This window comes from Capsicum annuum, chromosome 12 (genome assembly GCF_002878395.1).
Source record: "Capsicum annuum cultivar UCD-10X-F1 chromosome 12, UCD10Xv1.1, whole genome shotgun sequence".
Lineage (NCBI taxonomy): Eukaryota > Viridiplantae > Streptophyta > Magnoliopsida > Solanales > Solanaceae > Capsicum > Capsicum annuum.
Genome location: NC_061122.1, coordinates 204,805,069 through 204,816,833, shown reverse-complemented (window position 1 = coordinate 204,816,833; position 11,765 = coordinate 204,805,069). Strand labels below are relative to the sequence as shown.

General features: G+C 37.3%; 1 protein-coding gene across 1 annotated transcript; it reads left to right on the top strand.

The window, feature by feature from the left end:
- Positions 1–1,915: 1,915 nt before the first annotated feature.
- Positions 1,916–2,296, top strand: LOC107848977. The gene has a single exon (XM_016693678.2). The coding sequence runs from the start codon at positions 1,916–1,918 to the stop codon at positions 2,294–2,296; it is 381 nt and encodes a 126-aa protein (XP_016549164.2).
- The last annotated feature ends 9,469 nt before the right edge of the window (positions 2,297–11,765 follow it).

Genomic DNA, 11,765 nt, shown 5'->3' with positions numbered 1-11,765 from the left:
ATCACCTAGGAAGACTAAGAAAAGACCACTTTCACTTGTCCCTATGACACATTTGCTTTCAAGTGCATGCCCTTTGGGTTATGCAACGCGCCGACCAATTTTTCATGGTAGAGGATATAATGGAGGTTTTCATGGATGACTTCTCTGTGGTTGGGGATTCATTTGATTCTTGCCTCGCTCACTTAAGTAAAGTCCTTGAAAGATGTGTGGAGACTAATCTTGTTTTGAATTGAAAAAAATGTCATTTCATGGTCAATGAAGGCATTGTTCTAGGCCACAAAACTTTGGGAAAGGGTATCCAAGTGGATTAAGCAAAAGTTGAGGTGATCACTAAGTTACCTTCACCGATCTCCGTGAAGGGCGTTAGAAGTTTTCTTGGTCATGCTGGGTTCTATCGGCGCTTCATTAAAGATTTTTCGAAGATTGCTCACCCTTTATGCAAGCTTCTTGAAAAGGACGCAAACTTTGAGTTTGATGGTGATTGTGTAAAAGCTTTCAATTGTCTCAAGGAACTCCTTGTGTTGGCTCCTATCATAGTAGCCCCAGATTTATCATCGCCCTTTGAATTAATGTGTGATGCAAGTGGTGTTTATCTAGGTGTGGTTTTGGGACAAAGAAAAGAGAAGTTGTTCCACCCAATTTATTATGCAAGCAAGACATTAATGATGCCCAACGTAATTATACTATTACGCAATAAGAGTTGTTAGCGGTGGTGTATGCTTTTGAGAAGTTTTGGGCTTATTTGTTAGGCACGAAAGTGGTTGTACATATGGACCATGTTTCTCTTCGATATCTCATGGCAAAGAAAGAGGAAAAACCTTAATTGATTAGGTGGATATTTCTGTTGCAAGAGTTCAATTTTGAAGTGAAAGATCGAAAGGGGTACCAAAATCAAGTAGCCGACCACCTTTCCCGCCTTGAATCCAATCATGAAAAGTGGGGTGAGATTGATATTGATGATAGCTTCCCCGATGAGCTAGTCATGTCACTTTGACGAAACATTACACCTTGGTATATGGATTATGCTAACTATATTGTGAGCGGTGTGCTTCCCGACGAGCTTAATCATTATCAAAAGAAGCGGTTCCTATTTGATGTGAAAAAGTATTTTTGGGATGAACCATTCCTTTTTAGGGAGTATACGGATGGTTTGATCCGTAGGTATGTCATCGAAGCGGAAATGATAGAAATTCTTAAGGATTGTCACTCTTCTCCGTTCGGTGGTCATTATGGTAGGATCTGAATGACCGCTAAGGTCTTTCAAAGTGGATATTATTGGCCTACCCTTCATAGAGATACTTATGAAATGTTCAAAACATACCCTAAATGCCAGATGCAGGGTGGTGTTTTGAGGAGGCATGGGAAGCCTCTTAAGCCCAATCTCGAGGTTGAACTATTTGATGTGTAGAGGATCTACTTTATGGGTCCCTTTGTAAGCTCATATGGTAATAAATATATCTTAATAGCCATCGATTATATATCAAAGTGGGTGGAAGCCATTGCTTTACTGAATAAGGAAGGCAAGAGTATCACCTTTTTCTTGAAGAAGTACATCTTTATAGGGTTCGGGACTCCAAGGGCAATTATTAGTGACAGCGGCTCTCATTTTTGTAATTGGGTCTTTGGTGCTTTTCTTGATAATTATGGGGTTAAGCATAAGGTTGCTACTCCTTATCATCCCCAAACTAGTGGCTAAGTTGAAGTCTCGAATTGTGAAATCAAGTCCATCCTTGGAAAAATCATGAGTGTTGGCCGTACGAATTGGGCAAGGCAACTCGATGATGCACTTTGGGCATATAGAATGGCCTATAAAACTCCTATCGGTATGTCCCCCTACTAATTGGTGATTGGGAAAGCTTACCACTTACCCGTCGAGTTAGAACATATGACATTATGGGTTTTGAAGGAGTTAAATATGGATTGGGAGGATGCTTCAAAATTGAAAGTGAATCAACTTCATGAGTTGGACGAGTTTCGACCCAAAGCATATAAAAGTTCTGTGTTGTACAAAGAGAAGATGAAGAGGTGGCATTATGCCAAAATCTTAAAGCGAGAGTTTTATGTGGGTGATGATGTCCTCCTCTTCAATTCTAGATTGAAACTCTTTGCGGAAAAGCTTAGATCAAAGTGGTCAGTCTCGTTCATGATCTCAAATGTTTACCCGAGTGGAGCTATTGAGTTGGAAGATCACGCGAAGAAGAAATTTGTGGTGAATGGCCAACTATTGAAGCATTATTATGTGGGTGGACCTGGAGAGACTAAGGTTGAGTTGCTTTGCTGCAAAGATCCAGAATAATGATCAAGTGATGTCGTACTGCGACTACAACTATGACTCTTCTTAGGAGGCAACCCTAGATTTATTTTTGATGTTTTTAATATTAATTTTATTTTAGTGTTGTTTGATGCAGGTAATATAATAAAACTTTCTGCGAGAAGGTTGGCTCGGAGGCTCAAAATTAAGCTCCGAACCATGAACTTGTGAAAGAAAATTCGTGCCTTAAACTGGAACAACCTGCGCTGCACCTTCTTGAGCAGGCCAGTCGCAGGTAAGCACTTGGGATGTAGATAGCTTGCTTTTGGAATGAATTTGCATCAGCTAAATTGCATGATTCTGAGCTAGACTTGCTTCAGCAATCCAATCACATATCAAGAACAGATAGAACGTAAGACAGGCTGGTTTTTGGTGCAGTAATCTGTCCCGAGCTGTGCTGGAACTGCTCTAGTAGTCTAGGCGTAGGTCCATCGCACCTTGGTCGCAAGTGAGCTGGTACATACTATCCAAGTATGCGCTGGAACTGCTTTAGCAGTCCAGTCATAGATTCACAATAGTTGGCGCGCAGGTCTCTTAAAAATCCAATGATGTTTTAAAAAATGTGTCGGTTTTGTGTGGCTGACCTGGCCCGGTCAGCCAAAAATATTTTTAAACACTTAAAACAACACCAAAATAGTCCAACCTTCTGATTTTTTTTAATTACAACCCCTTTCCAATGTTTCTTTCTCTCAAACTCATCATTCTCTCTTTCTTTGTCAACAATTGAGTTAGCAAGAAGTGTAATAATTCTTTTGGACTTGTTCTTCAATTTTTCTCCTCTCTTAAATCAAGAAAGGTATGCTCTCTCATGACTTAACTTGTGAATTCTCTCCAAGATGGGCATAGTGCTTCATAGCTTATGATGATTTGTCACTTGAATTAAGTTTTTGTGAGCTTATCGGGATGATTAACACTTGTTGGGATAATTATGTTGGCATGGGTGCTTTGTTTCACTTGCTTAATTAATGATGCTCTTTTAAATGAAGTTAGTGCCTCATGTGTTTAACAAAACATCCATTAAGCCTTTCTTGCTTATTTTGTGTAGTGGGTCGCTTAAGTACGATAGTATGAACACCTTGAATATGTTTGGAGATGATTTGGTGGGATGGGCTTGCTATCTTATTCTCTTATTCTCTTTCTCCAAGTTCTTGGTTGACATTCCCACTATGTGTTTGATGAAATGACATTAAGATAGGAATGTGTTGTAAGCTTGTGATGGCCAATATGACTTTCCTTAGGACATGGTGTGGTCATTTCTTATGCATCATTTTGGGTCCAATTGAACCTAATTATGTAATTGTTGGTAGTCATTGGTTGAGGGATATTATTGAGAAATAGGGCATCCATTGTTCTTGTTGGTCATTAAGCCTAACCGAAAAACATGAATGTTTGCCTTGCCTTATGATAGATTGGATGACATCATTCTTATGGGTATTGGTCATTCTTATTTCCATTGGAGGTTATGAATGTCCTATGAGCTATTTTTGAGAAATGTGAAGAATGTGAGACAATGTCGTGCCTAAATGGTTAAGTGTTGTAATAAATGAAACCCATGGACTCTAGTGCTGAGTTACCTTGCATTTTTCAACAGTTTTCTTTTCTTATCTTTATTTTCTTTCTTAACTTACAAAATTCCAAAAAAAACATGTTTTACCTTTTGTCTTTTGTTTTGGTTTTGTTTTGTTTCTTTCCCATATGTATGTCTCCAAGGAAAAACTTGCCGTGAGAAGCTAGAAAGGGTAATGCCCCGGATAAAGGCAAGGTGAAAGCTACGTTCGGAAAGATTAAAGCCCCGGTCTCCAAAGATACTTTGAAAGTCCCAAATGCCTAAGCTATCAATGATCGGGCATGGGAGGTAGGAAAGGAAGCAAATCAAATTCGGTTTGATGTAGTAGGTGTGAAGGAGTTATATGATGAGTGGGTAACTACTCGGGGGTTCAATCCTGAGAAGATCTTTAGCATGAAGGGAGTAGACACCCATTTCCCCGAAATCATTGCCAAAATTGTAGAATGGGGTTGGGAACTCTTCACAGATATGACGCCCCCTTCCCACCTATTATGCTATTTCCCGACGATTGTTCGGGGATTTCTATGCTTCCTATGTTAGGAACAATGAACAAAAATACAAAATTCCAATTTTCGCACAACCTTGCCTCGAGAGTGTATTGGTTCGAGGAGCGGAAGTCCCTTGCATGGCCTCGAAGATCAATGAGATCTATTTTGCTTGTGACTTAGATTCTGCAGTGCAGTGCAAGAGGTTGATATTTAGCAGACGTCAGAGTTATCCATGGCTTGCTAGGGTGATTGCAAAGGTTCTTCCGCCATGGGCTAATGGTGTGGGTCAAATCAAGAGGAGAGATCTTTCGGTTCAAGCCAAACATTAGCTTGGATTTATGGGTAACTGTCTACTTTCCTCAAGAAATGGCCAAGATGTCGTGGTTGATAAGGCCATCGTTGTCATGTGCATCATGGATAAAATTGCTATCAATCCAGGAGAGTTGATAGCGGAGATGATTAAGTTTAGGGTGAAGCAACCGGGTACGTTATTGCCCTTTTCGGTACTCATATCTATGCTTTGTCTTAAGTTCAAAGTCCTGCTACTCTCTAAGATTGATCATCGAGTTATATGCACCAGCGTCATTGATATCACAAAGTGTAAGGATGAGAATAACCCTATGGGCTTAAAAAGAAAAGCTTTGGTTTTGATAGACTCGGGTGTGGAAGGATTGCTAAGCTCAGAAGGGGTGGAGATTCCTCCAAATTCTATACTTGATGCCGAGGCCTATCAGGATTCTACCGATAATCCTCCATCATCGATCACCGAACCACCACCTTACTCCACACAATTGGTAGATCTTCTATCGTGACGTTTTCCAAGGTTGCTTCCATGACTTTGGTAAACAATGCTACACTTACCCGATTGGTGGCGGATATTCCCCAATTTATTCAGGCTGCTATAGAACCTCTTGGTTCCCATGTAGCAAAGTTAGAGCAGATGGTGGCCACACTTGAGGTGAGGGAAGATCTTGAGGGAGTGGTATCTATGAGGGTAGACCTTGATATTTTACGGGCGGAGATTCACTCTGGACAACCCCCCTTCAGTCTTGGTGAGGCGGAAATTTCTTTTCCATCGGAGACTTCAGGCCCAGTTCTTCCATTTGATTATTTTTTTGGAGAGGGTCATGAGGACATTGATGATGAGGTCAAGGTTGATCTTATAGAGGGGCTACCTGAGGCTCGACAGGTTGAGCTTGCCATGCAGTTATCTAGGGATGAGGAGTATGCACAAAGGGTTGGGGATAGTTCTAGCACTTGACATGAAGATGAGTCACCCTTAATAAAAGATTCGATGAGAGGCTCCCGGTCTGATGAGGCTCCCATTGAGACAGTGCAGTCATTCAACAACAGGGATCCGAGCGCCTAGTGCGCCACAGGGAGTCTCTACCCTCCTCTTCTCTCTTTTAGTTTCGCATTGGGGATAATGCAATATTTTTAGTGGGGGTGGGGTATGGTTATGATTCATTCGATGGTCGGTACCTACTATCTCAGTTTATGGCATGTGGTTTGATATATTTTGGAGACATATTCTATGTTATTACTTTCGATGTTTATGGCATTTTGTTATTATTTTATTATTATTGACATTGCTTTGGATGGGCCCTTGTCGGGCATTTTGATAATGATGTCAAATATTGTCGTTTTATTTTTGAATTGGTATCATGCGCTTAATTTAAATGTGGTATTCGACTGTGTGCATTGCTCTTGTTGCCTTTTGTATATACGTGTCTAATAAACTCCAAGGGTTTTCTTCGAAACTTGGTTCTTTCCTAAGGAGCAAATTTTTGTTTTCTCTTTCTTTTGATCTTTTATTTTTAGTTTAAGTTTAGTTTCTTTGTCAAACTGAGTGATAATTCACCCATGAGGAATGACAAGGTAACATCTTGAGGTGAACTATCTAGTCATTTTGGTTAACTTGGAAGAAGCAAAAATTTGAAAATACTTCCAAAATGTCATGGGCAAGGAATAAAATGTTTTTGAAAAAAAAAAACCAAAAATCTAGTTGTAAGATCAAGGATGTCTTGAGTTTTCTTTTGAGTGAGATCATTAAACTCAATTTTTGGCTCTCTCTTTACAAGGATGAGTCGTTGGCTCAGAGTAACTTATGAAGCTCAAATTGCTCAAATTGGTTGGGAGACTAACTTTTTGCTCTATGAGTACGATGCCATGAGTGGTGAGATTTTTGAATAATTCTTATGCATTTGTGTAGTCTAGAACTTTCCCCGAGTGTATTTAAAGCGAAATTCTATGCAAGCTTGTATTGGACGATGACTCGAGGCCCCTTTTTGACCCGTCACATAGCCAAATTCCCACCTTAACATTATTCCCTATTTAACCCATTTGAATCTTTTTGCCCATCGTTCTTTCTTATTGTAATGATAACCATGCTAAAACACCTAAACCCTTTTGAAAACCTTTTTTTTGGCACTTAACCTCCTTTGATACGTTGCATGATTCTAGATAATGGATTATAGGCAAAAGCCTAAGTTTGGGGGATTGTGTATTTGAGAGAAGATGATCAAAGAAAATATAAGAAAAGTGTATGTAAGGTTGTCAATGCATGTGCTTAAAAGACAAGAGATGCGCTTGATGATAAAATTGAATAGCCTAGCCTATAGAACTTGAAAAAAAAAGAAAAATGGAATGAGTGAGGGACTAAGAAAGGCTTATAGGTAGAAAATCTTTTGAAAAAAATCAAAGAAGTAAAAGAAAGAAAATGGTGGCTTTGAATGGTTTGGTAAATTCTAAACAAATAGTTAGGAAAATATGGGAATGATTTGAAAAATAATAAGGTAGGTGGTTTGAAAATTTTGGGGGTAGAAAGGATTAAGGGATGGCATTGAAGGAGGTCCTTTAGTCACTTGATCCATATGTATTCCTTCCTGTACCTTAAACCTTCATCTTGACCTGCAAGACCTTGGTGACTCCAAACTAAGTAAGTCTACATTAGTGGCGAAAAACACAAAGGACAAGCCTATGGTTCTATTCAATTTACTTGAATTTCTTTGTGAGAGTGAGTGTGAATTCTTTCTTTATTTGAGCTCCCTTAAGAATTGAAATATCTTTGGTGTGTGGAGCTAACTGTTGCATGTGAGTAGCATCGGTATTTTTGGGCAGAGGGTGATGTTTTACTATCTGTTTGGGTAAATGAGTGAAGTAAGTTACATTGTGAATATTGAGACAATCATTGATGATTTTGTGTTTTATCTTAAGATGTTTTGTGACTTGAAAAATTCATTTGATACAAACTTGCATCCTCTCTTCATAAATATGTGCTTATTGAAAAGTTTTGGTTTGCTTGTTGCCATGACATGTGTGGAATGTGTTTGTAGAGTTTTTTTAGCCTATTCCTTTAGTATAGTTTTCTTCTAGGTGAATTTAAGCTAAATACCCTATCTCATTGAATTTTCTTGGTTGCTTGAGGAAAAATAATAGTTTAAGTTTGGGTGGTTGAGTCGTTAATTTGACAACTTGTTAGCACCTTTTAAGCCTAAATTAGCATGCTTTTCCATTGATTTGATGGTACTCTCTTACTTAATGCCCATTTATGTAGGTAAAATTAAAAAGAGAAGATTGGGCAAGTTATTTAGGTCATCAAGAGGCCAAATGTGAAGGAAATGAGTTATCGGCTTCGCATCCGCTTTGCATCCGCTTCACATCTGCTTTGGAGCTGCTAGCCATCTACTCTCTGTCAACTCTTCATCCACTTTGGATCCGCTCAAGCAGATCAAAAATAAGGTGCCAGTTTTGTAATTTTCATCAAATGTAGAGTGGAGTTTAAAATGGGTCTTTTAGCTCATTTTTCAAGACCTAGTTTTTCATCTCTTAGAAAGATAGCCTCCCTTTTAGCTCATAGATTTTCTCTTCTCTTTTAGCATCTATCTTTTCATCTTTTGAGAATTTTGTACTAAACTTGAATGAAAAATACATGGTAATGATTTTCCTTTGAAGAATTATTGAAACCCCAAGTGTAGAATTACATTGTCTCTATTTCTCATGGATGAAGTTAATGATGACTTTGGTATATTCTTAGCCCTTTTATCTATGAGTAACTAATTTCCACTCTTGAAGTTATGCTTTCTTAGGTAGTGGTAGTGCATGGATTGTAGCTAATTATTTCTCTAACTAGTTAATTGTGATGGGTGTTACATTTATTTCATAAATTAATTGAGAGTTGGGGGTTGGAAACTCCAACCACCCTAGAACCCATGTCATTCTTGAAAGAGAGGACTTGGGTGAGGAACAAATGCAACCAATAACTTGATTCATTTCATTTAATGATATCTCTTAGATATAAGGATGTTAATTGAGGCAATAGATGTGGGAAATTGTCACACTTGTGAGGTGTTCGAAAGAACCCATTTATGAAATTTGGTGTTGTAATTGAAGGATTGACATCAATAAATTGACATATAGCCTACCCATGACTTTTAGCTAAAAGTTGAATAAATGGCCAAATACCTATGCATGATCCCACACCTATAATTGCATAACCCCAAGACTTATTCTCAATTGAATTCACTCTTAACATTCTTCAACGTCAAGCTAGTGCACTAAAATTGAAGTAGTTGTCATTTATAAACACATTCAAACTAAATCCCCCCCATTTTACATTTATGTTTTCTTTATTCACACTATGGGTCATCTGTTAGCAGATATTAATACTCTTGAGTTTTGAATTCTATGCTTTCACTCCTTGTGGATTCGACCCTAACCTAAGTTGGATTATTATATTGACAATGATCACTTACACCCATTCAAGAGTGTATTTGAGCATCATCAATCGATCCTAGGACAATGTGGTATCGAAGGAGAATGCACGATAGGAGTTCTAGATGCCAGGTATATTATCACGACCAAAAAACGAGGGTCATTATGGAACTTGTCGTGGTGCACCTTGACAAGTAATTCCTATCACTCAAACTGATACGAAAAGAGGGAAAGACAGAAATATCCCAAGATAAGACTTCTAGAATGAAGTCGAACCATATAAGTAATCATAATAATGTAAAAAGAACTTATCCAAATACCAATCATGCCCAAAACCAGGTGTCAATAGTGTAAGAACTGCTAATACAATCCAAGAGTCAAATAAATTGGAAAAAATAACCACAAAGGAATAATATCTATCTCTGAATACTAATAAAGACATAACTACTCTAGAAAGATAGAGGTGAACTTCGAACGCATGAATGTCCAATCGCTACCTTGAAAGCTCCAACAATTGCCCGAGTCAATCAAGCTGAGATGCACTCGAGCTAGGACCTGCACAGAAAGGGCGCATTAGGCATAGGTATGGTTTACTTGTACTCAGTAGGTATCATAGGCCGACCAAGCAAAGTAGTAAATAAAGCATACAAAATATACACTAAGGGCATGTCACCTATAGTAAAAAATGTCCTATAACGGTAGTCCACACCGCTTGCACTAACAGTTCTAATATATCTTACATGTATTGCAACATCACACTAAGATATAGAACACAAGTATACAATATGTCACATATAAATAGAACAAGAGACAATATGTAGATACAAGATCATCAAATACAAGTATAGTAAGGTAAGAAAAATACATAGATGACAAGTCAATATGGCAATAAAACACAATATAAATACAATAAAGTAAGTGAAATGTATATGATGATGATGATGCACGAGGTCGTCGCACAACCTATAGAATTATTGCACAATCCTCGTATACACCTACGGTGATAAAGCTTTCCAACTTAGGAACCATGGGGGATTCGTCAACCCGTATACAATCCACATATCTCATATCTCTTTTTCGGCACATCTCTCCGAAAGGGTTTTATAAGGTGTTACAATATCTCCTCCCCGACACATTCTCCAGGGAGGGTTTTAAAAAGGTATTGCCAGTGTTTCTCAGATGCTGCCACAGTGGTACTAATATTTCATGAATGAGTATGATATGAGGATGCAATTCTCACAACTAATCACAATGAGTATTTTCACAACCAACTACAATGATATATTTCCACAACCATGTGAGCCAATATCCACTCATTATTTTAGTTTCGTTCATGAATTTCCACATGTCTCATATGCCAAATAAAGTATGAATATAATCACAATACACTTGGTACCATATTTATCATGTTAACAACATAATATAATTATTCACATGTATTCAAGGCTATTAATATTATATAGGACCCTACACGATCATACATATCACATAATAACTTAATTTAAAAAATTACATCACATATAGGCTCCCACACGGGCACAATATATAAATAGCTATTTTTAATGATTAGTTCTCACCCTTAACATGTATTTTGTATCATCATTTACTACCTAGCCCAGTCAGAAAGAGTTAAGCCATAACCTACCTCAAACGCCGAAACTGGTCCACTACACTTTAAACTCATGAACTTACTTTTCACGAATGATCCCAAACTCCAATAAAGATATAATATATGAAATCTACACATCAAAAAAATACCAAAAACACCCATATTGACTACTTTTGATTCGGGGTCAAAACGGACTCCCAAAACGGGTTTCTAAGAAAGAAGCGCAAAATCAGAACTTTTTTTCAAAAATATGTTTTCCATATTTTTAGGAGACTATATATGAAAACTCAAGTTAAATCGATTAAAAAATGAAGTTCAAATCGAAGAAAATCATTTTTGAGCTTTATCAGATAAAATCTTTGAAATCCGGGTTAAAATTAGGAATCAGAGTTGTTTTGAAGGTTAAATTGAAGAAAAACTAGTAATTATAAGATAAAAATATTATTCAAGTGAAAAAGAGTGAAGTTTGTGTTTAAAATCATTCCCTAAGATTTTTGGGGTTTTGAGAATTATTCAAGAAATTACTAAGAAAAAGGTAAATTCTTACCTTAAATCCATAACAAAATTAAGAAATAAGTGTTAATCTAGCATTTCCATGCTCCCACAAACTTTACTTTTAAGCTCCCACACTATTTTAGGGTTTATCTCTCAAGAAGCAAGATGAAAAATGAGCAAAATAGGACAAGAAGGAAACAATTTACTATATATAGCAGATAATCTATACCAACAATTTTTTTCTTTTTTTTTTAAAGTTCAACTCACACTTTGACAGGGTACTCGAGATTAATTCGGAGTCCGATATATGCAAATAAATTATGCAACCATTCTAAATTCGATGTTTGGACACATTGGCAAAGTCAAATTTTTTAAAAAACATCATTTTCACAAAGTTGACCCTGAAATCCGAAATCACAATTTTTCAAATAGAGGATGAAAATGAGATTTAAAAGTCATAAAATCATACCAAATATTATAACACACTAAAATCGACATTGCGAATCTATTGGAGAAGTCGGATTTTTCATCCGAGGTCATTTCGACCCAATGTGGATCCCACATCCATATTTTCAATTATTC

Excerpts from the sequence above, each read along its gene's own strand:
- LOC107848977 (XM_016693678.2), top strand. The coding sequence starts at position 1,916 with ATGGATTGGGAGGATGCTTCAAAATTGAAAGTGAATCAACTTCATGAG.